The sequence below is a fragment of the Furipterus horrens genome, unplaced genomic scaffold (genome assembly GCF_987537825.1).
Source record: "Furipterus horrens unplaced genomic scaffold, mFurHor1.1.pri manual_scaffold_6, whole genome shotgun sequence".
Classification (NCBI taxonomy): Eukaryota; Metazoa; Chordata; class Mammalia; order Chiroptera; family Furipteridae; genus Furipterus; species Furipterus horrens.
The window spans coordinates 97471184-97497602 of NW_028327176.1; the positions used below are offsets into that span (position 1 = coordinate 97471184).

The 26419-nt window shown below is 54.1% G+C and overlaps 3 protein-coding genes across 3 annotated transcripts; 1 reads left to right on the forward strand and 2 right to left on the reverse strand.

The window, feature by feature from the left end:
• Positions 1 to 192: 192 nt before the first annotated feature.
• NFKBIE (NFKB inhibitor epsilon) lies at positions 193 to 7742 on the reverse strand. The gene is made up of 6 exons (XM_090282511.1): positions 7115 to 7742; positions 4667 to 4769; positions 3743 to 3965; positions 2421 to 2509; positions 2034 to 2300; positions 193 to 1275 (listed from the first exon to the last, which is right to left on the reverse strand). Exons 1-6 carry the CDS (start codon positions 7483 to 7485, stop codon positions 1210 to 1212), a joined length of 1119 nt encoding a protein of 372 aa, XP_090138637.1. The 5' UTR covers positions 7486 to 7742; the 3' UTR covers positions 193 to 1209.
• A 4462-nt stretch (positions 7743 to 12204) lies between these two features.
• TMEM151B (transmembrane protein 151B) lies at positions 12205 to 17677 on the forward strand. The gene is made up of 3 exons (XM_090282512.1): positions 12205 to 12466; positions 14570 to 15010; positions 16233 to 17677. The coding sequence occupies exons 1-3, from the start codon at positions 12341 to 12343 to the stop codon at positions 17358 to 17360; spliced, it is 1695 nt and encodes a 564-aa protein (XP_090138638.1). The 5' UTR covers positions 12205 to 12340; the 3' UTR covers positions 17361 to 17677.
• A 3088-nt stretch (positions 17678 to 20765) lies between these two features.
• On the reverse strand, positions 20766 to 26338 carry DRC5 (dynein regulatory complex subunit 5). The gene is made up of 4 exons (XM_090280452.1): positions 26020 to 26338; positions 24466 to 25034; positions 21904 to 22353; positions 20766 to 21001 (listed from the first exon to the last, which is right to left on the reverse strand). The coding sequence occupies exons 1-4, from the start codon at positions 26309 to 26311 to the stop codon at positions 20792 to 20794; spliced, it is 1521 nt and encodes a 506-aa protein (XP_090136578.1). The 5' UTR covers positions 26312 to 26338; the 3' UTR covers positions 20766 to 20791.
• Positions 26339 to 26419: the final 81 nt, after the last annotated feature.

Below are 26419 nucleotides of genomic sequence, written 5' to 3' on the forward strand. Positions count from 1 at the left end.
CCCTGTAGAACCCCACTGGCCTGTTCTAATTCGCCTCTCCCCCCATCCCTTACTCATCCTTTTGTCCAGGTTGAGAAGACATTCAGGGGCCTCTCCCAACCACCCAAAGTATGACCCTCCACTCTGCTATTCTCACTATTTTTTTCCTTCACAGAATCCATTGCAAGTTGTAATTAATTTTTACATACTATATGGAAATACATGTTTATGATTTTAATGGCTGCCTCACTCACTAGACTATATGCTCCAAGTGGCCAGACACTGTGCTGGTTTATTCCCACATTCTTCATCCCAGCATAGGTCTGACCTAACCAGGGCCCTGAAACGTGTGGAAAATGAGAAAAAAACAAAAAGGCACAGCTCCCTGGTGTCTCCCTCCCTAGGCTAGTCCTTCCCAGGCTTCTCCAGAGGCCAACCTCCAAGGCATGACACTAAACCTCCCACCTGTGTTTCCTTATTTCTTTCTCTTCTTCCATCCCTCTGCATTACCACAGAGAGGGCAAAGGTCTGTTCTGGACAGAGAGGCCTGAGGACTATTAGCCCTCCTACCCCACCTAGCAAGTCCTACTCTGCTCAGGTGACAATTTCCCTCTTTCTGCCTCTACCACAAGGTCATAGGACAGGCCTGTCTAAAAATCCCCAATGCACACAGACATGCACTTGCACAAAACAACTATAGGGGGGAACTTTTTAAAAGTCTCGGCCATTTTAGTGTCATGTTATTGAAACTTCCCCTTCCCCAAAGGCTCAGTCTGGGGCCTTTGGTGACAAGTCTTTAAACAACAGTGTTCAAAGGTCCTCAATAGATGGAAGCCCTCAGGACCCTGCTTGCTCTTATTTCAGTTTCTCTCCTCACTCAGGAGGGTCCTTGTTTTTCTACTGGCTGGCAGTTTCAGGGTGACCCAACATGGGTAGAAACAAGAGTTCCTGTCATCTTCCAGAGAGGTAAATAGGCTTCGCCCAGGATACCTGGGCCTCTGGGAGGCGGGGGGTGTCTTCCAACAATCTCCATCCACCTGGGAAGCTCTTCCTTCCAGGCTGGCTCTCCCTCACTTATGATCCCTCCTCTCAGCTCAGGACTGTGCTGACCCCAGCAGTCCCCAGTACTCCAGAAGGGCACATTGCCTGGGCCCAAACTGCAGCAACTGTGGCTCCAGCTTCCAGATGGGAAGAGGTGAAGCCTTCGGGGCCCCAGACCCTGTTCCAGCTTCAGTCGGCACACATCAGTGGCTTTCCAGAGATCTTTAGGTCATCAAAGGGCAAAAGAACAAAGGGCTGAGAAAAAGAATGGAGAGAAGCTAGATCAGGACCAAGTAGAAAAAGACAGTGGTGGGGGAAAGAAGCTGGGGAGACCTATTGGGCCATTTTCTCCCCATTAACTGACAGTTGGACATTAGAGAACAAATCTTCCTACTAATTTCCTAAATGCTGGCCCCTCTGGGGTAGCAAGGGCCCTGAGGCCTTAGTCAAGCCCTTGCTCTCTAAGAAAATCCTTAAATATCACAGGTAAGAAGGACCAATGAGGTGACCCAGTCCAAGGGTCTGATTTTCTGGGTGGTGGGGATGGGGGAAGGGTACTCACAAAACATTCTGAATATTTTTTTACATCAAACATTGAAAAATGGAACACTATAGAAAATCTAGGTTTCGTCTCTCTTAAAACATCCTTAAGAGCTGGAAATGCTGGGCTCATATTCCTCCTCTGCACCTATCTGCTAAAGCTGAATAGTGACCTTCGGGCAGAGACTTTGGTGCCACCACCCTGCTGTCTTACATCTGGCCTGCCTCACTGATCCACTTTAGCTGCAGGGCTCCTGTAGGAGTCCAAGTTTGGGCCTCCCAGCCATGGCCAACTAAGAAAACAGGCTGAGAGAGGGGCAGAAGCTTGCTCTAGGTCCTACAGTTGGTGAGTGGCAGAGTCATGGATTGCATCCCAGGATCCTAGCTCCTTGGCCCTTTTAGCCATTACAGCACCTGTCTCTGCAATGGATGTGGGAGGGGCTGGAGAGCAGAGCTGAGTGTATGCCTCTTACATCCTCAGCCAGGTCTTGGGGCGTTACATCCTCAGCCAGGTCCTGGGGCGTCTCATCCTCCACGTTCCGCAGCAGGGAGTCAGCACCTGCCTCACGAAGAGTGGATGAGATGCTCCTGAGGCCCCGGCCCGCAGCGAGGTGCAGGGGTGTGCACCCATTGAGCATACGGGCATCTACCCGGGCCCCAGCCTGGAGCAGGAACTGCACCAGACCCCGCTCCTGGGTCTCCACAGCCAAGTGCAGCGCTGTCTTCCCACTCGTTCCCTCCTGGAGGAGAAAAAGGATGTCAGCTAAGGCCCTTTAGAGGAAGCATGCTGGACCTGGGCCCTGGCTAAGGTGAGTGCCACCACTTCTGACATTGGGGGCTAGGCCAGGTGGCTACCTCACCTGCACATCAATGTCAGCTCCATTTTCAAGAAGCAGTTCCATGAGTGGCTGGTTCCTCTGCAGGGTGGCAATGTGGAGACAGGTCAGACCTGGAATGGGGTGAATGTAGGGGCTGCTGATCTGCATCCACCAACTCTCTCTCTCCCACTCTTCAGGGACCTCTCTACCCCTCAGCCCCAAGGGACCCACTGCCCACTCAATAACTCTGATCACAGGGCTGTTAAAATACAAGCCACAAAACCCCCTCAAAAGTCTGAGGGGAAAGGAATGCAAAGTTTCCACTGTTTCAGTCATGTTACTGAAACTTTCATGCTTCAGGGGTCAGGTTGCAGAGTGATACCCCTATACATGCACCCTCCCCTGAAATCCTCCCTTCCCCATCCTCTCTAGCTCTAACTCTGCCTACCTTCAAGCCCTGTCCAAAGCCATCTTCTTCAGAGGTCCCTGGGATCCACATGCCCCCAGCCGCTCCCCAGGGCTACTTCCTCCTGTGTACTTCCCTAGTCTTTTCACTATCATCTTTTTGGCCTGCATTCCCCTCTGCTTAGAGACTAGATTCAGATTCACATGCCTCACCTTCCTCAAGTCTCTGCTCAGACATCTCTGCTTCATGAGGCTTTCCCTGACCAAGCTGTTTAATCACACATAATCTCACAGCCCCATCTTCCCCATTCCAGTTCTTCTCTCTGCTCTACATTCCCTTAGCACTTACTGTCGTTTAACCTACCAGAGAACCCATTTCTTACTTTTTTTATTTTTAAATGACTTTTTAAAACATTTTATTTTTAGAGAGGGGAGAGGAAGGAAGAGAGAGAAAGAGACAGTAATCAGCTGCCTCTCACATACCCCCAACTGGGGACCCAAACTGCAACCCAGGAACAAGCCCTGACCAGGAATCGAACCAGCAACCTTTTGGTCTGTAGGCTGGAACTAAATCCACTGAGCCACACCAGCCAGGGTCATTTCTTATGTATATTGTCTGTCTCAATCATTCTCTGTTTTGTTCACAGGTACAGGCTCAGCTCCTAGAATAGTGTCTGGCACACAGAAGCCCTCAGTCCATTTTCGTTGAATGAATTAATGATCTCTGTTAAAGAGAACTCATATATTGACGGCAAGGTTTAGCTCTCTGTTTAGTACATAGCAGGCTCTAAGTAAATTCTGAATCAAATTCATTCATTCAGCAAATATGTACTGAGTATCTATGTTCTTAGAACTGGAGGTGCATCAATGGACAAGCTATGACCCCCCCCACTTCCCTAAGAGTAGGGTCCCTGTCTTCTGTCCCCTCTTCATCCTACAGGCCCTGTGGCTGCCTGTACCTTGCCAGTTTTGCAGCTGGAGGTCCAGGGAGTGAGATGGTCCTCTGCCTGGCTCTGGCTGTCCCTCCAGCAGGCAGCGGGCACAGGCGAGGTGCTGGCGCTGGCAGGCCACATGCAGGGCTGTGTCACCATGCCGATCCTGTAGCATGCGGCTAGCCCCCTTCAGCACTAGGGCCCGAACTGTACGTGGCTGGTCCAGATGTACAGCCAGATGGAGTGCTGTCTGTAGATACAAACAGAGGGTCACAGGGCCACTGCAGCATGCTCCCACCTTTGACAACATGCTCAGGTGAGCACAGCAATTGGCAACTAGCCAGCACCTTCCTTAAGGGCAGCTTCTAGAGGATATGGCCCTGGTCTTCCAAGGCCACACTACCAAACCCTTCCCTTTGTCACCCCCCACCAAGCTCTTGGGACCCCTACTCTGCAGTCAGGGTGAGGAAAGTGGCCCCCTGCTCTTCTTGTAGGTTCTCTTAGCCCCTGCAGAAAGGGCAGATAAAGGCAGGGTCTACCTTCTCACCCTCTAGGGCTAGGTGACAGAGAGGGGTTGGGGAGAGGAAAGAGAGTCACCAGGCAGTCTCCACCTGGCACACTCCTTTCAAGGCTCCATGCAGATATCACCACTTGTATTAACCCTCCCCTGGCTGCTCCCCACAGACAATGGATGCCACAGCAGCTGGTATGTGTCTCCATCACAGCTCTTGTCACCACGCTGTGTAATTAGTTGTAGATACAAGTGCCCTAGACCAGGCTCAAGCACCTTGTGGACAGAGGCTGTGCCTTACCCATGTTTGTATGCTCAGCTTCTAGCTCAGTGTCTGGCATACGGCTTCCTGAGTAAGCAACCTAAGGTCACTCGTGTGGCTGCTCGGTATGGCTGCCAGGGTAGATATGGGTATCTGGGCACAGCCCACCCTTTCCCACCTGGTAAAGGTTGTTCTGAATGTCCAGGACCTCCTGGGGCAGCAAAGCCAGGCAACAGAGCAGCACAGCTGGGGCCTCGTGAATTACGGCCAGGTGGATCAGCCTGGAGGGTAGGGGCAGGATTCGTGTCAGAGTCCCAGGCCAAAGAGAGTGGCCTGGGGTCCTGGGGTTAGAAGGAACACATCCCTAAGAGGCCACCCATAGAGTGGTGCAGGGAGTAGGAGTTTGGGCCAGGAAGTTCAGGTTGTTCTGGGAAGCCAGGATCCTGGGGGTGGAGGCTCCAAGTCCCCATCTCTGGCCTTCAAGAAGGGCCTTGGCTCAGTGCGAGTATGGGCATGGTGCTGACGGGCCAAGGTCCTTCCTGTCCCACACCCCACTGCACTCTGACCCTAAGGCCCCATCAAACTGAAGCTCCAAAGCCAAACTGAAAGCTGCCGGGGGTAGTGCAGAGGTGGTGTCCAGGGCTGAGCTCCCTACTTTCCCCCATCCCAACAGGGAGAACAGAGAGAGCAGGAGTGGGGTCACCCCCATCCCAGAAACTAAATGTTGTACATGCCAAGGGAGAGAAAACAGAAGCTCTTGGATGACGAGCAAGAAGTGCAACATCCTGTCCTGCTCTCCCTGACAGGGGAATGAGTCAAGAGGGCCCCTCTTCAGACAGCACAGACTGGTTGGTCTGGTCAGAGCCCTCCACTCTGTGTGCACCTCCAAAGGAAGGTCTGTGCAGTGCAGAAAATGTGTGTTTGTTGGGGGACAAAGAGCCTTAACCTAGGGGTAGGAGGGCAGCTGGGAGGGGAAGTTCCAGTGCTGGGGTTTCCCCACATCAGGAGGGGAAAATGAAAGCCAGAGCTGGAGGGTCTGGACCAGGACAGCTGCCTTGAGGCATTAGTGACTGGGGGAGCTTGGCTAAAAGGCCTGTTTGGGCTGGGGAGGGGGCTGCTCAGACAGGGGTGGGGCAGGCTTGGGGTCAGGCCTGGGGGCAGGCGGCTGCAGCAGGAGAGGCCCAGGAGAGAGTGACGAGCGAGGGAGGAACCGCTCTGGAAATCCCCTCAGCCAGGACCAGCTCTCTAGGTCACATTCCTGTAGCCACCTCCCTCTCTCCCTCAGTCTCTTCTCCTCCACTTCCTCTTCCCACTTCCATAAGTCCCACACCCCAAAGACTTCCGCAGGAAGGGACCCCCTGGGGAGTCTTGATACCTCCCCTGGCCCAGTCTAGACAAAACACCTGTCTGTAACTAGAGACAGTAAAGGTTGGGCTCAGGCTGACAAAGGAGGGCAGCACCAGAACTCCTCACTCCCTGGGTCAAAGGTCAGTCATAGGTATTTTACATTAAGCCCTCACTCCCTGGGTCAAAGGTTAGCCATGGGTATTTCACAGGAGCCTCCAAAATCCTTGTTCTGGGTCTGAGGACTGGTGATCTGGGCACAGAATACAAAAGGCCTGGGATCAGTCCTCTCTTGCCCACTGGGTCTCTAGGCTACCTTTGTCAAAGGTCCCAGAATTAAGACCCTTGCCATTTCCATAAAGCAGGCCAGGAAAGACACTTCCTGCCCCTTCTACATCCCCTCAACACCTTATTCAACACCCCAGATCTAGGACCCCAGATCCTTCCACTCTTTCTCACCCCCAAATCCCAGCCACCTCCTCTCCTAACGTTTTTTTCTTCCCGAGGGGCAAATCCTCTGTTGGCCAGACCTTCTGCACTATTGGCTCTTACTTCAACTGTCTCCTAGTCCAGTCCCCACCAAGCTCCACCTAGTAAAGGGAGTCAGACAGGGCACTTGGGGGGCGGGGGGGCTCAGGAGATAGAAGATGCCGGTAAGGCTGACTCGGACCCTCAGTTCCCCTTTCTCAGCAGAGAGGAAGTAAGCTGGGGCAGCCAGCTGCCTATCAGTCTGCTGGGGCAAGAGTGCCCCAACCTGGCTCTCACACACACCCCACCCCCTCCTCAGGGCCAGCCTCAGCTCTGCACCCTAGCAATACTTCCACCCCTAGCTTCCTGGCCTCCATCTGCAACCTGTAACTGGCGCCTCTTGTTCCCTGAGACAGAGTATTCTGAGGTCAGGGGCTGGGAATTCCAGATATTGCACAAGCAAGGATGCCTTCTCCCCCAGCAAGAAAAAAAAAAAAAAAAAAAAAAAAAGGACTGGTCAGGGGAATTTTCTCTTCCTAGTGGTGGGCTATTGGTAGGTTTCCAAGATTCTAGCTAGGGTTCCAGATGGAGGGCAGAGATGATTCCAGGTCCTCTAGTCTGACCTTGACTGGAGCTCAAAAGTGGGCTGAGAGTTAAGTTTGGAGTTTGGAAGAGATAGTGGAGGCTGCCCTTTCTAGGGCAGGTGTCTTGAGAATTATCATAAAGGGGATAACCGTCCTGTTGCTGCTCCTGGGGAAGCTCCGAGTTAGCACTGGGAAGAAGGGGTGCTGTCCCAGCCTAGCTCCATACTTACGTGTCTCCGTCCTCAGAGATATAAGTGAGTGCTTCCAACTGCTGAGGGCTCAGAGCCCCGGCTGTGGGTAGCGGCGAGTCTGGGGATGGGGTTTCGGTCTCAGGGCCTTCCCCAAAGGTCAAAGACTCGGTGAGCGACGAGGAACCGTAGGTGGAGTCAGCCCTCTCCCCGTCTGTGTCTTCCTTCTCCTGTGTCTCTTTGGCTGTTCCCGGAGGATGATGGGTCCAGAGCTGGGGGCCTCCGCCGTCCGAGGGCCCGGAGGCTGAGGCCGGGGTGGACTCGGGCAGGGAGCGCAGAGAGCGCAGAGACTCGATTCCCGAATCGTACTGGCTCTCATCCGGCTCGTCAGTCCCTTTGCGCGCTTCCGACATGCCCGCGGCACCGGCCCGCGGGGGCCCAGTCCAAGCAGAATCCGGCTCCGGGCTCCGCCGCACCGCCTTTCCGGGTTGCAGGTCTGCCTTGCGGAACGGGCACCAGGCCTGGAGTGGCCTCCTTCCCGAGCTTCTGGGGTCCGAGGAGTCAATGAGAGGCGCGGGGGAGGCTCGGAGAGCTGGTGGGGTCCACCGCAGAGGCTACTCAGGGAAGCCGGGATGCCCAGGCTGACGCACTCGCTCCACCCGCCCCTCAGGCCCCGCCCCCGACAGGCGCTTCCGGACAGAAACCCCGCCCTCCGGAATCCCCCTTACTCCGCCCTCACCGTTTGCTCGAAGTCAGGGGTTACCGGGTCCTGAATCACCCCTGCGTTAATTCACTCATTCACCATTCATCATCCATCCATCCGTTCATCCATCTGTCCGTCCGTCCGTCCATTCTCCCCTTCTTCCTTCCTTCCCTCCCTCCCTCCATTCATTCATCCCTCCATACATTCATTCATTGATCCTTTCGTACATTCATTCATTCACTTTTTCCCCCTTTCTTCTTCACTCCATAATTCCATTCATTCTTTTTTCCCTTCACTTCCTCCATTTCTTCATTCATTGTTTCCATTCATTCGTTTATTCATCCGTTTGTTGTTAAATAAATATTTATTAATAGTACAAACTAGGCATCTTGTGGAGGATGGGCACATGGCTGGCGGGAACGGGAAACATTGCTTCCTATCTCCTACCTATTTCTCTCCGTTTCTCTTGATTTCTCATCTACCAGTTCCCAGGAGTTTGAGTAGGGAAAAGGGACACCCATTGTCCTTAAAAGACAGATTCTCCCTCTGCGTCCTTGATAGAGGATCTCCTGTTTCGACTTCTGGGATCACAAAGAATTGGGCATGAGGATGTGTTTTTCATAAATGGGTTTTCTCAGGCAGACTGTTGTCTAAAAGAAGGAAGTTGGTTATGATTTTTTGTCTAAAAAAGCAGAGTGGTCATTCTTCGTAGGGGTGAAACACTGGCCTCAGTGGTTACAACATTTGGTTACCCCAACCTGTCAGGGAAGATTAGTTCCTTGGGATGGGGACAGGATGGGGAGCCCAGACACACTGGGCCATACTCTGCTGAGGTGACCACCCCAATGCCAGCATCAGTGCCAACACATCGCTCTTTCTCCCCTATCCCTGCTTTTCCTGGGCCCCGAACCAGTGCCCCATTACTTACCCCCTACCCCAAGTGCCATCGACCATGGGCCAGCAATGCCTTTAGAAGATCATCCCCAAGGGATCATCCTTTTCTGTCTCTGGCTTTGGGGGAAGAACGCTGGGGTGAGTGTAGACAACTACTAACCAGCTTCCCTTTTGCCCTCCCCCATGCAACCTCATTTTACTCATCCATTTGACAAACATGTATGGAACTTCTCCTACATGTATGACATTGTTCTCTCTGCTGGAAGCAAAATCAAGTATCATAGTAACAGTAATATCCACCAACCACCAACCCTACCACCACCAAAAATGCCCCAAGGCCCCAACCTTCAAAAAGCTCTCTGGCAGTTACAGCACAGTGATTGTGCTATGACAGGAGAGTGAACAGGGTGCTGTGGGGCACACAGTGGCACCAACTACTCAGTGGGGTGAAGGGCAAGAAAGTTCCCATTTGAACTGGAAATGGGATAGGAAGAGGTCTGGGGAGAAGAGAAGTACCTCCTAGTCTTTGGGAGGAGCGGTTAGTAAAGAGAGAGGAGAGGGCAGATGGGAGGAGATAACCTACTCCTTGCTCTCCGTCCTCCTGGAGGAGCAGAGATGGAGGTTGTGTTGAGCATGAGGGAGTAAGAAGTCATTAGGGAAAAGCCCAAGGAAATTGAGGCATCTTCCCTTGGGGTCATGTGATTTCAGATGTTTTCAACTTCCTCCTCTGACATGTTCCTCTCCTATTCTCAAAAGCTGGAGCAAAAGTCCAGTCATAAACTCCAGACCCAAACCACTTGGATTCAAAGCCTGGCACTACCTCCATTTTAAAGTTGGGAAGCTGAGGCCCAAAGAGGTGAGTTGACTTTCCTAAGGTCAAAGTGCAGAGCCAGGTTCTCCTTCCTGTCTCTTATTCAAAACTTAAAATTTTTTTCAGTGAACTTTTTTTTCCTTTATGAAGGCCTAAGGGCTTGGGGCATCTGAGCCCTTTGCAAGGACACAAGAACTCAGGAATGTTCAGTGACCACCCTTCTCATTCATACAGAGGTTGAATTTAATGGAAAATCTGCCTCCATCCAGCCCGGTTAGCTCTGAACGGTAACAGGTGCATGGCAGTTCCTTTTCTGGCCACATGAGGTCGGGATCGAGTCACCCACTGCTTCCAGCACCTAGCTTACACTCTAACAGGAAACCCTTCCGCAGAAACTTCAGGAATGGAGAGAGGGACCATACAGTACCATCTGGAAAGATGATGGCCATGGGACTTTGACTCAGGCCACAGCATGGTCAGGATCCTGACTTTGTTTCCTCAGCCCCAGTCTTCTTTGAGGCAGGGCCCCTCCTATCTTCTTCCTCTCTCTCTGCTGGTGGTTTCCAGTTCTCATAGTTGTTCTCCCACTCCCAGCTCCCACCCACCCCAGCCAGGCTCATCTTCTGGAAGCATGCCCAGTTGCCACGGTGACCAGCTGGCCAACTGGCTCCTTCAGAGACCCCTCCCTTCACCCCCTCTTTTCTCTGGGCTTTCAAGGAAGGGTAATGTGTGTGAAGCGGGGGGGGGGGGCATTGGGGAGGTGCGTTGGGGCGGGTGTTCATTTATATCTTGAGAACTCCGGGATTGGTCAAAAGGAGTTGGGCTATCTCTCTTCCAAAGTCCCCTGAAGCGAGAAAGGGATGGCTGTGGGGGTGGGAACGGGAGGAAGATTATAACAACTAAATGGGGAGTGTGAGGATTTTATCTGATTTAGGCAAGGGCAAGGTAGGACCTCTGCTGTCTGTCTGAAGCTGGGACTGAACTATGTGGAAGAGGATGAAATCAGAAGTATAATAGGATCAGAGTTAGCTGTGAGGCAGGACTTTCCAAAAAGCATGGGTGGGAGATACTGGGATGAGCCACTCCTCCTCTGCCATGGAAATGAAAAAGAACCCTTGCCTCTTCAAGAGCACACGCTTCCTCTGTTTGGGCAGGAAGGATGGACTCACTGATCTGGGGAGGATTATGTAGGCTGGATAGTTTTGAAGCAATTGGCAGACAGAGTCACCTTCACCTTGCCTGGTAAAGGAACAGCAAAAAAAATAATGGAAGCAGGACCAGGACTAGGGGGTGAGTGTGTGGAGAGTGGAGGTAGTGCCCTTGTGCCCTAACAAGGGGCAGGACTATCCCAGTAGATCAGTGTGCTTGTCCCCTACCCCCAAAGATTAGATATCCAGGCTTTGCCTCAAGCTAACTTCCTACTCCCAAATATCCCCATGGACTTTTGAATGGGGAAGATCTGGGTTCTAGGACTAGCTCTGTGACTACTAGCAGGTCACCTTGAGTAAGTCACTCACCCTCCTTCTGCCTCAGTTCCTAAAGGGTAAATGGGGAAATAGTTACTACATGTCAAAGAATCCAACATAGCACATGACACCCAGTAGTATTCCCATTTACTGTGCAGAGATTGATCATGCATAGCCTTTATCCTATTGTATCGTAATGATTGATTTCCATGTCCCCTCTCCCCATTAGACTGTGCTCCTTGAGGGCAGGACATTGTGTGTTTCATTTCTGAACAGGGCACACAATAGGTACCTAATACCTATTTATCGAATGGCCGCATCCAGGAATAAGTGAATGTCACTTTCCTTTCCTACTGTCCTAAGTGTGGCAGGGAAAAGCAGTGTGGGTGGATGGTGTAAAGGGGCAGGCTACCTGCAGTCACTCGTGGATGGCGTGAAGGGGTAGGCTACCTGCAGTCACTCAGCCTGGCCTATTGTCTGTGATTTTGCCTCCTACACCCAGAGAAGGTCAGAGCTTTAGAGACTGTCCAGTCAACTTCCTCTCTGCACAGATAAGGAAACTAAGGTTCAGAGAAAGGAAGGCACTTGTCCAAGGTCACACAACTTGTTAATGGAAGAGCCGGGATTAAAAATTAGAACTCTGGTTTCCTAATCTCCAGCATAGGGCAATGTACACACTTCTTTGCTTCTCTTGGGCAGTACTTCTAGTGAAGGATGGTTCCAATGCCCTCTCCTCCACCCTCTGTTAGTCCTTTCTCACATGTAACTCCAATCCTTTCCCTTTCTCCCTATTCCATCCAGGTTCAATTAGGTCTGGCCCCTTAATTCTGGCTCCTGCCTTAGCCCTTTACCACCCAATTGGGAATAAGGATCTTCCTAGGGTTCCAAGACTCAATTTCATAGATCTTGTAGGATGGTGGGGTGTGTGTGTATGCATGCACGCGGTTAGCAGGCCTAGGAGTGGGGAAGGGGTGCAGGGAGCCCCTGTTGCTTCTCCTCTTTGGGGGTGGTTATTAGGTAGGCTTGGGGAAGGCGGGGTTTGGGGGGCTGTGGGCGGGGTTCCTGCGCTGGGAGGAAGGGGGGGGCGCGCTGGCTTCAGCTCGGCTCAGACAAAAGGCGGCGGCGGGAGCGGGCGGGAGGCGGAGCGGCGCCGCGCGGGCCTCAAGGTGACACCCGCCCCCGGCCCCGGCCCCCCCAGCCCGGCCCCCCAGCCCGCCTCCCCACCCGAGCCCCTTTCCCCCGGTGCCCTTTACAGGTCCCCTCCCCCCGTGCGGGGGGTGGGGAGCAGAAAGGGCCCCGCCCCCTCCCGTCCTCTACCCAGGGCCGGCACAGGATGCCCCCGGCCCCCGGCAGCCCCCCGGGAGGCCCTGAGCTCGACGCGCCCCCTCTACGACATGTCCCCCCCTGGCTCGGCCGCGGGAGAGAGCGGCGGCGGCGGCGGCGGCGGCGGTGGCGGCCCCGGGGTCCTGGAGGAACCCACAGCAGTGGCGGCGGCGGACGAGGGCCCCGCCCGAGAGGAGGTGAGAGCCGGAGGAGCCCCTTCCCCGGGCGCGGTCGCAGCTTGGCCCCCATGCCCCGCTGCGCGCGGCCCCCCACCGGTTCCGCCGCAGCGCGGCCGGCGCCCCGCATCCCGAGCCGACCGCTGCAGCTGCAGTCCCGCGCCACTGTCCCCACCCGGCGGCGGGAGCTGTCCGCTGTGGCGGGGGAAGGGGCCGCGCCAGAGGCGGGGCTCGGGGGGTCCTGGGCAGGGGGAGGGGCCTAGGGGCGGAGCCTCGCGGACCCCGGGCGGATCCGGGTGAGGATAATGGCCTGAATTCTATGTCACGGAGGGGATACTATCTTGAAGGCCAGGAAGGGCGACTTGTAGGGGCTGCAGAGGCAGGAGAATACGAGGGGAAAATGGTGGTATTACCTGGGCTGGGGTCCTAAAAAGGTCAAATGTGTAAGGCGACACCCACCTAACCCCTCACCCTACCCCTCCACCCTCATCACCGGGAATGTGTGTGCAGCCCCCTTCTTCCCCCCCCCAGGGAGCCCTGAGCCCAGGAATCCCTCACAGTGCTGGTACTAAGCATATCCCTACTTAGGGGACTTAACTCTTCAGTGCTCTAAACCTGAAGACAAAGAGACTGAGGAAAGCACCAGGTGCAACCCCGTCTCCCATGTACACCAGTGCACACACATGCACACTGCACTAGGGCAGAAGCACACAGGCAGACGGGCCTGCAGTAGGGCCCCTTTGCTCCCACTGGGATACGTGCACACCCAGGTAGGTGCAAATATGCACACTCTCCAAGGACAAGGCTCCCTGAAAGGCTCATGGACCCTAATCTGGTTTGCTTATGCTGTGTGCTATTTCCTAGCCCACCTACCTCTCTACACTTCCAGATCTTTCCTTTGATTTCACATCAGGCCCACTGCCTGCTATTATCCCCTTCTTTTCCATCCTTTTCTCCCTTCCCCTGGCTAGCCTCCAGGTCAGGCCCTGCAAATTGAAGGAATAAGTCAGGATCTCAACAAGAGGGTGTGTGCAAGGTTCCTAAAGCTGGACAGAGGGAGGAGGAGTGGGAAAGCCCGGGCACCACCAGAAATCCAACTCAAGACCCATCTGTTAAGTGGCTATTGAGTGCCAGCACTATGGTAGGCAACCAGGATACAAAGAAATGGGGCCCTGCCCTCAGGAACACCCAGTCTAGTGGCAGAGCCAGACATGTAAACAACTCGCTGGGGTGCCTCTGTGACAGAACCCGCCAAGTGCTTTAACAAGCTAACAGGCCCCCGGAGAGCACCAAAAGTCATTCTCTCTTGACAAATGGCTGGGCTGCAAACATCTTCCTTCCTACCCCTTAACACCCAGCTCCACATCCCCCCTCCCTAGCCACATGCCTCTGCCCTTCTAGATATCTCCTCTGGGACTGTCTTCAGGGACATCAGCTCTCCCCACCCCCCAGCTTAGAACAGGGGAAGGATCTTAGGGTGCAGGAGGGAAACTCACAGGGAGCCTGGGGTACAGAACGTGAGGAAAGAGACAGGGCCTGGGGTTTCTTGGGGGCCCTCTCCAAAGGAGGTTATGAGTGTATTTGTGAGGGACATGGAGGTGAATGGGTCAAAGAGGAGTGTATTTTTACAATGTAGGACTGAAAGAATCTGGAAGTGAGGAACCCACCTGTTAAGTGGGAAGGTGTTGTCAGTGGAACACCGGGAAGGGGACTGGGCTGGGGACCTGCCTTTGCTGATGCCTATCTGTCCTCCCCTCTCTTCCCCATCCACACCTTCTCCTGTTTCATTGCCATCTTTGTGTCTGTCCTTGGACTCTGCTTCTCTGGGTGGCATCCTAACCATCTATGTCCGTGGTGCTAATCCCTTTCTGCTTCTTGGGGTGTCTATTTGCATTTCCCTATATTGGCACTCTGTTCCCTTTTTATGTCCCCATGACTCACCCTGGGTAACTTCTGTGTTTATCTCCATTCCCGGTCTTACATCTTCTCTTCACATCTCTGTCTCTGCCTGTCATCTCTGGTGCTGGCCTCTGCCCCTCTACCTCTGCATCCATCTTTGTTCTGGGTCCTGCCCCTGTCTCACTTCTCTCTCATCTCGGCTCCTCTTCCTGTCCCTCCGAGTAGCAGCGTCCCATCCAGCCCTCTTTCACCAAGTCCCTCTGCCGTGAATCCCACTGGAAGTGCCTGCTGCTCTCCCTGCTCATGTACGGCTGCCTGGGGGCCGTGGCCTGGTGCCACGTCACCACGGTGACCCGCCTCACCTTCAGCAGCGCCTACCAGGGCAACAGCCTCATGTACCACGACAGCCCCTGCTCCAATGGCTACGTCTACATCCCTCTGGCCTTCCTGCTCATGCTGTATGCTGTCTATCTGGTGGAGTGCTGGCACTGCCAAGCCCGCCATGAACTGCAGCACCGTGTTGACGTGAGCAGCGTTCGGGAGCGTGTGGGCCGCATGCAGCAGGCCACACCCTGCATCTGGTGGAAGGCCATCAGCTACCACTATGTCCGACGCACCCGCCAGGTCACCCGATACCGCAATGGAGACGCCTACACCACCACCCAGGTGAGAGGCTGGAGGGGAGCATAGGCCTGTCCAGATGAAAGGAGGGTGCACATCTGGTCCAACCCTGCCTGTTTCCAAGGGGAGGAGCAGAGGCAGCAGTGAACTCTTGTAAGCACTGCAATAGGAGCACAGTAACAAGTCATAATAACAGCAAACACCAGCAGGCAGGCTGCTCCAAGTACTTTACAAACATCAAATCATCTAACCCTCATAACAACCTGATGAGTTAGGTAACTGTTATCCCCATTTTACAGATGAGGAAACTGAGGCTTGGAGAGGTTAAGTAACTTGCTCAAAGTCAAACAGCTAGTATGTGAGGGAACTGGGATTTTGAAGCCAGGCAGTCTGCTCCAGGGTCTATACTGTTTAGTGCTTAATGGCTGGAGACTGCTTCACATGCAGTCTTATGGCATGCCCTCCCCAGTTCAGTGAGGTGGCTGCTACCAAGTCCTCTTTCACAGGTGAGGAGACCTTAGCTCAATGACTTGCCTAAGCTTCTAAGTGGTAATGCTAGACTCAAACCCAGGGCTCTGGATCCCAAGTCCAAGACTCCCAGAGGTGGGAGTCTGCTGGCAAAAAGGTGGAGGTAGGCATGGGAGGACCCATGGGAAGTGGTGGTGGTGGGAATGGTCAATCAGTACTTTTTGGACCCTCCAGGATTAGACATATTAAGAGCCCGAGAGGAAGAGAAGGAGGAGATTTTTCCAGATGAGGATGACCTTCGTCTCAGTACTAGGATGGGTAAACAGAAGCCTGGGCCCTTGAGAATCAGGAGGAAGGCTGGGAAATAGATAAGGTGTGAATAGGGAGACCAGACACAAAGGCCTTCCAGAGGAAGCTCCTCTGGAGGGCCCATTTGGAAACACTTGCAAAAGGGAAGACAGGTAGTCTTTGCTGATAATGGGGCACTCTGGGACAATGGGAACAGTGGTAAAAGGGTCAGGCAAGCCCAAGGAGGAGTTCATGGCCAGGGCCTGACCCCCAGGGGAAGCAGAGCTTAATTAAAATTAGAATGCACACAGGTAGGGAAGAGGTCGATTCCCACCCTCATCTCTAACTCACTGATTAAGCTGAGGGCCTCAGTATGTCTTTAACCCAAACAAGACGACCCTACCCAGCTCCAATGAGAGGATCAAAATCAGGACAGGCAACAAGAGCAGCGATGGGGCAGATGAGGATGAACAGACAAAAGAGACCCCTGCTTCCTTCCCCTACGCCTCAGGTCTATCATGAGCGTGTCAACACACACGTGGCAGAGGCAGAATTCGACTATGCGCGCTGTGGTGTCCGCGACGTGTCCAAGGCGCTGGTGGGGCTGGAGGGCGCGCCGGCCACACGGCTGCGTTTCACCAAGTGCTTTAGCTTCGCCAGTGTGGAGGCCGAGAACACATATCTGTGCCAGCGGGCGCGCTTCTTCGCTGAGAACGAGGGCCTGGACGACTACATGGAGGCGCGCGAGGGCATGCACCTCAAGAATGTGGACTTCCGCGAGTTCATGGTGGCCTTCCCGGACCCAGCCAGGCCGCCATGGTACGCCTGCTCGTCGGCCTTCTGGGCTGCGGCGCTGCTGACGTTGTCGTGGCCGCTGCGCGTGCTGTCTGAGTACCGCACTGCCTACGCGCACTACCACGTGGAGAAGCTCTTTGGCCTGGAGGGCCCGGGCTCGGTCAGCAGCGCGGGCGACGGCCTGAGCCCCAGCGACGAGCTGCTGCCCCCGCTCACCCACCGCTTGCCGCGGGTTAACACAGTGGACAGCACGGAGCTCGAGTGGCACATCCGCTCCAACCAGCAGCTGGTGCCCAGCTACTCGGAGGCGGTACTCATGGACTTGGCCGGGCTGGGGGCGCGCGGCGCGGGGGACGCGGCCGGCGGCTACGCACCCGTGTGCCGCTACGGCGGGGTGGGCGGCCCGGGCGCGGCGGGCGTGGCCCCCTACCGGCGCAGCTGCGAGCACTGTCAGCGCGCGGTCAGCAGCTCGTCCATCTTCTCGCGCAGTGCCCTGAGCATCTGCGCCAGCCCGCGGGTCGGCCCGGGGCCCGGCGGAGGGCCTGGCTGCGGGGGCAGCCGCTTCTCGCTCGGCCGCCTCTACGGCTCTCGGCGCAGCTGCCTGTGGCGCAGCCGGAGCGGAAGCGTCAACGAAGCGAGCTGTCCCACGGAGCAGACGCGGTTGTCGAGCCAGGCCAGCATGGGGGACGACGAAGACGAGGACGAGGAGGAGGCCGGGCCGCCACCGCCCTACCACGACGCCCTCTACTTCCCGGTACTCATTGTGCACCGGCAGGAGGGGTGTCTGGGCCACAGCCACCGGCCGCTGCATCGCCATGGCTCCTGCGTGGAGACCTCACTGTGACCAATGGCCCGCGACAGGCCCGCTGTTCTCCCTCCTGTCCCTCGCCGGACTGTGCCCCCTGCCTGTAGCAGGGGGAGTCCAGCTGATGACTGAGGCTGTGCTGGGCACGGAGGGTGTTTGGGGGAGCTAGGGTGGGACTCCATGGGGATGAGACCCCCACATTCCCTGTACGTAAAGAGACAGGTGGGTGGGAGGGGGTCGGTAGTTCCTGTGCCGGGGCAGAGTCGTCTCTTTCGGCCCCGCCCCCGAGTTCCTGAGGGTACCCTTCCCCTTCCTAGACGCACACTCGAGATTTCCTGTCCAGCCTTTCAATGGGTTTTCTGTTACGTGGGGACCCGCGTTGGGCCTCATCTGGAGTGAGAGTCCCTTGCTGTGCAGCGGGGAAGGTTAAGAGGCTGTGGGGAAGGGAAATAGGGGCTTTCCTTCTTCCGCTGCCTGGCTTCCCAGGGCCTGTCTCTACTGAGGGGGCCCTGGTTTGGTGAACAGCAGGGCTAGCTTCCAAGCAGCTAACGGATTCAGTGGATCTGAGGCCCGGACCAGGTGTCATCCCCCATCTCAAAGCTGTGGAAATGTTATCCTCTTCTTGGCGCATGCCCTAAAGATGGAGGTTTCCCTTCTGCCACTCTCACCACTGTTGTTTGTTTCACTGGGCCCCTGGATCCTGGGTCCTGGAGAGTCACAGACATCACTCTCCTCCCTTCCCTCCTGCTCCCTGGCTCTGAAGAGCTGTTGCCAGGTGGGTAGGGGCAGGGCAGTGTACCTCAGTGCTTTCTCAGTCTCCGGGCAGCATCCTTCTCACTGGGTTCTCGGAGGGCACTCCCTTCAAAGAGAGTGAGATCCCACCCAAGAAGCATTCCGTAAAGCTGGTCAAAGTGAATGAATGACTGGGTGGGGCGGTTGGAAGATAGACCTGAGTGACGGTGGGGAGCTCTGGAAGCTTGACGGGAGTCAGAGGAGAGGGCAGCGGAGGGTGGCGTGAAAGGATATCCAAAAGAGAGCATGTCTTTGGGGAGCAGCCCACACATCACCTCTGCAGGGCTGAGGTCACAAGCCCCAGTTGGAGAAAGACTCAATTCCAGTGGCAGGGTCAGAGTCAGATTCTTTAAATCTTGCCCAACTCCTCCATCCTCCCTATCCCATGAGCTGAAGAAGCCCTGCTGTGTGTCTCCAGGTCTTCAAAGGGGCATCCTGCCCCAACGACCCTGTTCCTCTAAAGCTCTGATGGCTCCTTCACTCCCACCACTCCCACCCCGATGTGCTTCAGTGTGCATGTCTGTGTACAACCACCCACCACCCTGCCCTCCCAACTCCCCCTGCTAAAGTTTTCCCAGCAGACTTAGTGCCTAGGGATTGAGCTCATATTTCAAGCTGGAGTGGATAACCCTTGGGCTGCCTGACATTGCTTACCCCTGATGCTTCTCACTTCGCCTGAGCTATCAGAGCTTCTTCTTGCCCTCCTGTACCATCTCCCATCTTCCTCCAGCCAACCTAGGCCTGCACCCACCAAGGGCATGGCCTCCACCTACCTATGCAACATCTCTGGCTCCCCTGCCCTCCTTCCCCGGGGAGGACTTGGGAGGCACAGGTTGTGGGGACATCACAGTTTATGGCCCATTGCAGTGGAGCTTTATTTTCCTGTGGAGATGGCTGAAGGCCGAGAAGGGGACGCTTGGGAAGGAGGGTACAGCTGCCTCTTATGATTGCCTGGATAGCAGTGCCCACCTGCCTGCCAGCACTGAACCTGCCTGGACCCTGAGTCTGTGCTCCTCAGGGGCCTGGCAGTTGGAGCACCCCTCTTTCCTCTGAGCAGGCATCTGTGAGGTACAGATGGTGAGCTGTGGCCTCAGGCCCCAGTTCTTGGCCAGCTGGCACCTGGATGTCTTGCCCTTGTGTAGGGGCAGCCTGGCCACCTCCTGGTTCCAAGAATGGAGGAACTCAGCTCCTTCTCCCTCAGGCTTGGTTCTGAGACACATCCTGAGCTGGGAGGAGGTTAAGGGGGGGACCTATTATTATTTTTGCCTGTACTGACCGTTTCTGCCTAGGTCTTCTCACACAGCCTCATCTCCACATATGCACAGACATAGAAACCAATTCTTTGGTCTTTTTTTCTCGGTAGCTTTATTGATTGCCAGGGAAAAGCAAAACCAGAAAATTAATCTCTAAAATTAAACTTTACACTGAATGTTCTTGTTTCTCTAATTAGAACCTCTGCTAGCAGCTGTGGCTTTGTACACACACACTCACCCTCACACCTACACATTTGCACTCTGGAACTGTCAGAGGGTGTCAGGCACAGACAGACTCTAGGTTGCCCAGACAGGCACACATTTGTAGTCACTCCCAAGCCCCCTTTGGTGCTCTGCTCAGCGCCTGCTTGTTGGGAGGAGTCGCCAGAGAGCAGGCACCTTGAGGCTCTGGAAACAGATGTGGAGGTTGTGGGGCCTAAGGAGGATGGGAGATGGGGCTCAGCCTGAACCCATCAGGCAGGTCCTCTCATAGTCCCATGGGTTGATGTGATTTCTGTGGGTGTGGCTCCTGGGTGGGCAGCCACAGAGTGATGGGGACTCATGGAGGAGGCCTGGAAGGTTTCATGTGTCCTGGGGACGAGGGCTTGTGGGGTGGGCTGGGCCTGGCTGGGAGAAGACAGGTCTTTGTCAATTGGGTGCATCACACTGTGGCCTTTCTGTCGTGGATTTCTAAGCGCAAAGATTGTACAAATCAAACTGGTGGATAATAAAGTTTCGGATGACTCACTAACTTCCCAGTGTGGCACTTCCCCCACCATCTCCCCCTCCCATGAGAAGCTCTCTGGGGAGGCTGGTTGGAGTCCCTCCTATCACCTCCGTTTCCCCATTCCCAGGTTGTGGGAAGGATTAGGGGATGTCATGGCCTGTAGAACTGGGTTGCTCAAGCAGAGTCAAGTAATAGGGAGGCAGCATCTGCAGGGGTGAGGGTGGGAGAGCCAGGCAAAGTTGTGCTGTGGCAGGACTGGGAGTAGGGAGAATGAATGTGTGTGTGTGTGTGTGTGTGTGTGTGTGTCTGAAGGAGGTCAAGGATCTGTTCAGTAAAGAGGAAAATGGTGGAGGTGGGGGTCAAGGGCATGGGTGGCCCTGTGGGAGAATCTGGGCAGGCACAATCCCTCAGGGTTTTCTCAGCCTCTCCCTGTACCTAGAAGGAGTCTTTTATTTTAGGGAGTCCAGTAATACCTTCTTCCTGGCTTTATACCCCTTCTCCCTCTATCCTAGGCCCCCTCCCTTCCTCACATTTTTATGCAAAAACCCTTGATCACACCCCAGGGATCTTCATGGTCTTCCCCCTCCCTTCCTATGAACCAGTGTGATTGCAGCAGGCATGGTGGGGGAGCATGAAATGAGGGGCGGTGGTGGGGCAGCGACCCAGGTCTGCTCACTGCCCCAGCCCTGTCCCCTATCTTATCCCTCAGGGTTCTCAGCGCCCTTGCCAGTGAGTGGTGACATGAAGTGGCTGGGATTCAGGGCTCGCTGACGGGCTTCTTCACGGTTGACACAGAGGGCCTGGCCTATGAGGTACTCACTCTCCTGGGATACATCAGACAGGCGCAAGTCAAACTCCAGGAGGGTCCTGTTGTCTGACATGCCTTCCAGGAGCTGCTTTCCACCATCCTGGGAGAGGAGCACAAGGGAAGGGTCGTTTAAAAAATTTATTTATTTATTTATTTTTAGAGGAGAAGGGAGGGAGAAAGAGAGGGGGAGAAACATCAATGTGCGCCCCCAGCTGGGGACCTGGCCCCAACCCAGGAATGTGACTTGACTGGGAATAGAACGAGTGACCGTTTGGTTCTCAGGCCAGCACTCAATCTGCTGGGCCACATCAGCCAGGGCTGAGGGGTGATTTTTTTACATAAAGATGTGACTGGAACAGAAGTTCCACAAAACAGTACTTAACATATTTGTGCAGCACAGTGACATTTTTCATTCTATTCTGTTTTATCTGAGCTGTAGCAGCCATCTTGGGACCACATGAGGAGCACAAGAGAGGCCATGGCCCCATGGTTGGCTGGGATTCACAGAGTAGAGGCTGGCCCTGAGCCAAGGAATTTTGCAACCCCAGAACCCCCCTACCCTGGGGCTTCTGATAATGGGATATAATGAATATTCCTCTTGTTTAAGCCAATTCCTGGCTAAGCTGCCTGTTACCTGTAGCCAAGAGCACCCCCTCTGAAACAGTGTGAGTGTGAGCAAAATTGTTCTATGGGGAGGTTTGGTAGAAGGTTTCAGGGCAATGGGTAACTGCTTTACAAGTACAACGCATTTAATCTTCCCAGTAACAACATTTAGAAGTAGATACTATTATTATCCGCATTTTACAGATGAGGAAATTAAGGTCCCAAAAGGTTAAGTAACTTAACCATAGTGCTAAATGGCAGAGCTGGGATTTGAACCAGGTAAAGCCTGTGATCCTAACAATCACCTGGTAAGTACCCCATGACTGCTGGATTCCACCTCCACCCTCAGGGCCCCAGGGCCTCTCTTTGGCCCTGCCTGCCCCAGGAGCTCTGGCTCACCAGTCCTATGTGGTTGCAGGACAGGTTGATGCTGGTGAGCGTGGTGTTGACAGACAGAACCTGGGAGAGGAGTGTGGCTGTAGGCTCAGAAAGCTCGTTGCCGCCAAGGTGCAGCGTGGTGAGGCACTTGTTGGTCTGCAAGGCATGGGCGAGTGCCTGGCCACCCTCATCCTCGATGCAGTTGAGGCGCAGGTTGAGGGAAAGGAGGCTGGCGTTGTGTGCCAGAGCGTGAGCCAGCGACTGGGCACCAGGTGCACGCACCTGGTTGTTGGCCAGGTTGAGCATGCGTAGGTGGCTGTGGCTCAGCAGCTTGGCGGCAGCACGTGCACCGCGGTCCCCAATGAGGTTGTGTGACAGGTCCAGCTCCTCGAGGGCCGGGTGGTCCAGGAGGCTGCGAATTAGGATGCGTGCCTTGTCGTCATCTACCTTGCTTCGGGTGAGCCTAAAGACCTGTGGGCAAGTAAAGGGCCCATAGCGCCTGGTAGCCAGGGATAACTTGCCTGCCTACCTACCTTCTGCAGGTAGAGGAGGGAGCCAGAGGGAGGCTGAGGTTCCACTCACCTTGTGTTGGCCACCTGGCTGGCTCTTGGGTGGGGCAGGTGTACCTAGCATGGCAGAGTGGTGCAGAATTGGTGGCAGGTAGTAGCGGGGAAAGGCTACCAGTTCTTGAGAAATTACTGTGTGCTGGACATGCTGCTAGAACATTTCATAGCCATTATCTCTCACCCTCAGCATCCCAGTGAGGAAGAACAAGTTATCTCCATTTTACAGACAGAAAATGGAGGCTTAGGGCAGACACATCGTTCCTCACAGAGTCACACCCTGTGCTTAAGGTGTGGAGGTAAGTTTTGAATCCAGGTCTGTCTGACCCAGCAGCCCCTCGCTGTCCTGTCTTCAGCTCGCTAAGATCCACCATGGCTAGGAGAGGAACTTTTCGAAGGAGATTGCCAGGGTAAGAACCAGGGAAAAAGTGGAAAGGGTGAGAACGAGGAAATGGAGGAAATGAAGTAAAAAGATTTTTTAAAGGGTGTAGGGTAGCATTATGAGTATGAGAGATGGGACTCCTACCCCTTTTCTTCTCAGTGACGTGTTCCACCCCTTTCTTTTCCTTGAGACCTCAGAGTGGCTTGCCTGTCTACTCACCTCATCCTGCAGTCTTCTCCTTTCTTTACATCCCTCTTACCCAGCAAGGAGTCCTTTGTCTTTCTCAGCTTTTCTTTGCATCTGTCTGGCAAAGCTCCAGCCCTGGATCCAGCCCATTCTCTATTTTCTGTGCCCAGGCAACTGGCATGATGGAAAATGTTACATGACAGAACTAGCTGGTTTCACTGGAACCACCAATAGGCCCTCAATGCTGTGTGCTGATTCAATTCTGTTTCTCTGGCCAACGTATTCTCTCATAATCGACCATTTCAACCTTCTCCAGCCTTCTCAAACTTCAGGGGCCACCCTAAAGCCTCCTGTTAGCAGGTAGATCCCCTCTTGCCTCCACAGCCATTGAGTGGGAACCCCTTCTTTTTCTCTACCACACACAACCTCCCACCACATCCACTCTCCCCTCTGCCCAGAGCCAGCCGCCCCACCTCAGTCCTGGATCCCACCCTCCTGCCTTCTCAGAAACCTTCCATGGTCAATGAACCCATGCCTCTGTCCTGGACTCAACCCATTTCTTGCAACTGGAGGAAAATTTACATTGGTTTTAAACACATGCAAGTTTCTTCTTAAGAAAACCCAAACCCCTTATCTACTTCTATTCTACCTTTCTCCCCTTTCACAGCCAAGCTCTTGAAAAAGTTGATCCAAGACATTCAGTTTCTTCACTTGCCACTCTCTCCATAAACCACTGCGACCTGGTCTCTGCTGCTGGCACCCCGCTGACACAGTTTCTTCCTCCTCACCAAGTAACTTCCTGTTTGCTAAATCCAGTCCTCAGCTCCATCCACCCCACTGCTGCTCACCTCCTCCTCTTGAAACACACCTCTCCCTTGGCTTGGTGACACTATGCTGTGTCCTCTTTTCTTACTTCTCTGATTTCCTGGCAGGCTCTCCCTCTTCCAGTCAGAATATTTGGGACATATTTATACAAAAAAATCATTCAATATGTATCTGGAATTCAAATTTAACTGGAGGCCGTGTGTGTGTGTGCTAAATCTGGCAAATATCCTAGCTGTAGTTTTTACATTCACATGATTGCTGATTAGTGTCTTTTATTGTACCAGACAGTTAGCTCCAGAGGGCACAAATGGTACAATTTTGCTCAATGCTGAATCTTCAGCACCTAGGACAGAGCCCGGAGTGCAGATGTTTGTTGAATGAATAAATAGCTGGTGAACTGGGAGGGCAGTGCCTTGTTCATCTCTGCATCCCCAGAACCCAGCTGTGAGCAGGGTGCATAAAAAGACACTTGAGAAAAGAAAAAGGAAAAAAGAGACACTCAGCCAGTGAATAAGGAAATGAGAGGAGGAAGATGACAATAGTTGAGGAAGAGGAAGAGGAGATGAGAGGAAATCAGAGAGATGCAGAGACTGGGAAATGGTGGAAGGCTGGGGGTGCGGATGGTACCTTGAGGGTGTGGCATGCCTTGATGGTAGCCGCCAAGGAGTGGCAGTCACGGTAGGTGAAGAGGAAGAGGTTCCACTCGAAGTTCATGCCACAGTCCTTGATACCATACACCAGGTCCAGCTCCTCCAGCTGGCTCAGGCCAGCCACCAGGTCACCCAGTTGGTAGTGGTCCATGTTGGGCTCCTCCATCTCTCCCTCGCTGCCGGAGTCGGATTGGTCTGCACTGCGTGGCGGGGGTGGTAGCTGCACCGGTGGAAGGAACTGATCCACGCAGACCCTGTGCACATATTTTCTGCAAAGTGGCAGTAGGTCGAGGACCACGGCCGGGTCTGTGGTGCCTGGGATGAAGTGCTTTATCAGATTCTGCAGGTGCCGCTCAAAGAACATGCGCTTCCAGCTGCCGCCATGGCAGTCCAAGTGGCACACAGGCCAGCGCTGCATGCAGCAGCGGTGCCAATAGCTCTCATCATCGATCAGATTGGCAGTCACAGCCAGCGGCAGGTCAGGGGACAGATGGTTCAGGACCTTCTGCTGGTGCTCTGGGAGCAGCTTCTTCAAGATAGGGTTGTCTTTGGGAACAAAGGAAGGACAGCAGAAGTCACAGTGCTGGGGAAACCACCACATGGTGTCCTGGGCTGGGCCTGCCTGGGGGCCACTGAGGAAAGGGGAAATGCTCCCTTGCCCTCAGGGAGTCCCAGTCTGAGAGGGAAGACAGACTTGACTCTCAGGGAGGCTCAATCTGATGGGGAAGACACAGCCCCTGACTTTGGGGTTTTCTTTGCCTGAAAGGTGGCATCTTAGCATCTGGTCTCAAGGGACTCCCAGTCTGAGGAAGAATCTTAGGTCCAGCCCTCAGTTATCACTTAGTCTTATGGAGGAGACAATCCCTGACTTCAGAGGCTCCCAATTTGATTTGATTCATTCATTTCAAAACAAACAAAATTTTTTTTAGCATCCGCTATTTGCCAGACACTGTTCTAAGTGCTGAGGGTATAAGAGTGAATGAACAGAGGAATCTGCTCCCTCCTTTGAGGGAAGACAGACAATAAACAAGTCAAACAAGTAGGTTAGGTGGTGGTGATAGATGCTGTGGACAAGATTATGGCCCTGTCCTCACAGAGCTCCCATCGAGTAGGAGAGGCTTGCAACTTGTCCTTACAAAGGATGAACATTTATAGCACACATTGTACAAACCAAACCAAGAAAATATACATGCCACAGAAGACTCCAAGAGAATAAAAGTTGGTCAACCAGGGAGGACTTTCTAGAGAAGGAGGTAGATAGGGTTTGGGCTGCGCTTTGTTGGAAAGTGTGGGAAAGGTGAGCAAAGGGCATAGACATGGAGGGCACATTGTGGGTGGGAGTCTAGCGGGGACAGCAGGAGGAACTGTCTTGGCTCCAGGGGGTGAAAAGGAGTGTTGAATAAGGATGAGGACTCAGAGTGGGAGGGCAGGAACCCAGGGCCCAGCCTCTGAGGCCTCTCCTCCACGCAGTCCCCACCCACCCTGCCCCATTCCTGGCCTTCTCCCTGCTGCCCCAGGCAGGAACACTCACTCTGGAAGTTCTTGACAATATGCTGAATGCAGAGCTCCGTGAGCAGGGGCACGGTGGCCAGCGACCACTCAGCATCCTCGGCGATGATCCTGCGCAGAGAACGTACATTGGCCCCAGGATTCAGGCCCCTGGACTTCACTGGGGGTGGAATGGCTGAGGATTTTGAGACCTTTGAGCCTGAACTCAAAGCTTGGCCTGCAGTGGTAGACCAGTCCTGGGTGGATATTACGGGCCGGCTGTGAGCTGAGGTTGTCGATGTTAGGATTTCCTGCGTGCTGGTGACTGGCAACATAGTCACAGGTGACCCCCTGGTTGATCCTTGATGCTGGTAGGAACCTGGAGCCAGAGGAGTGGATAGCGGTATTACTTTGGAGGATCTTGGTAGGCATTTATCAAGAGA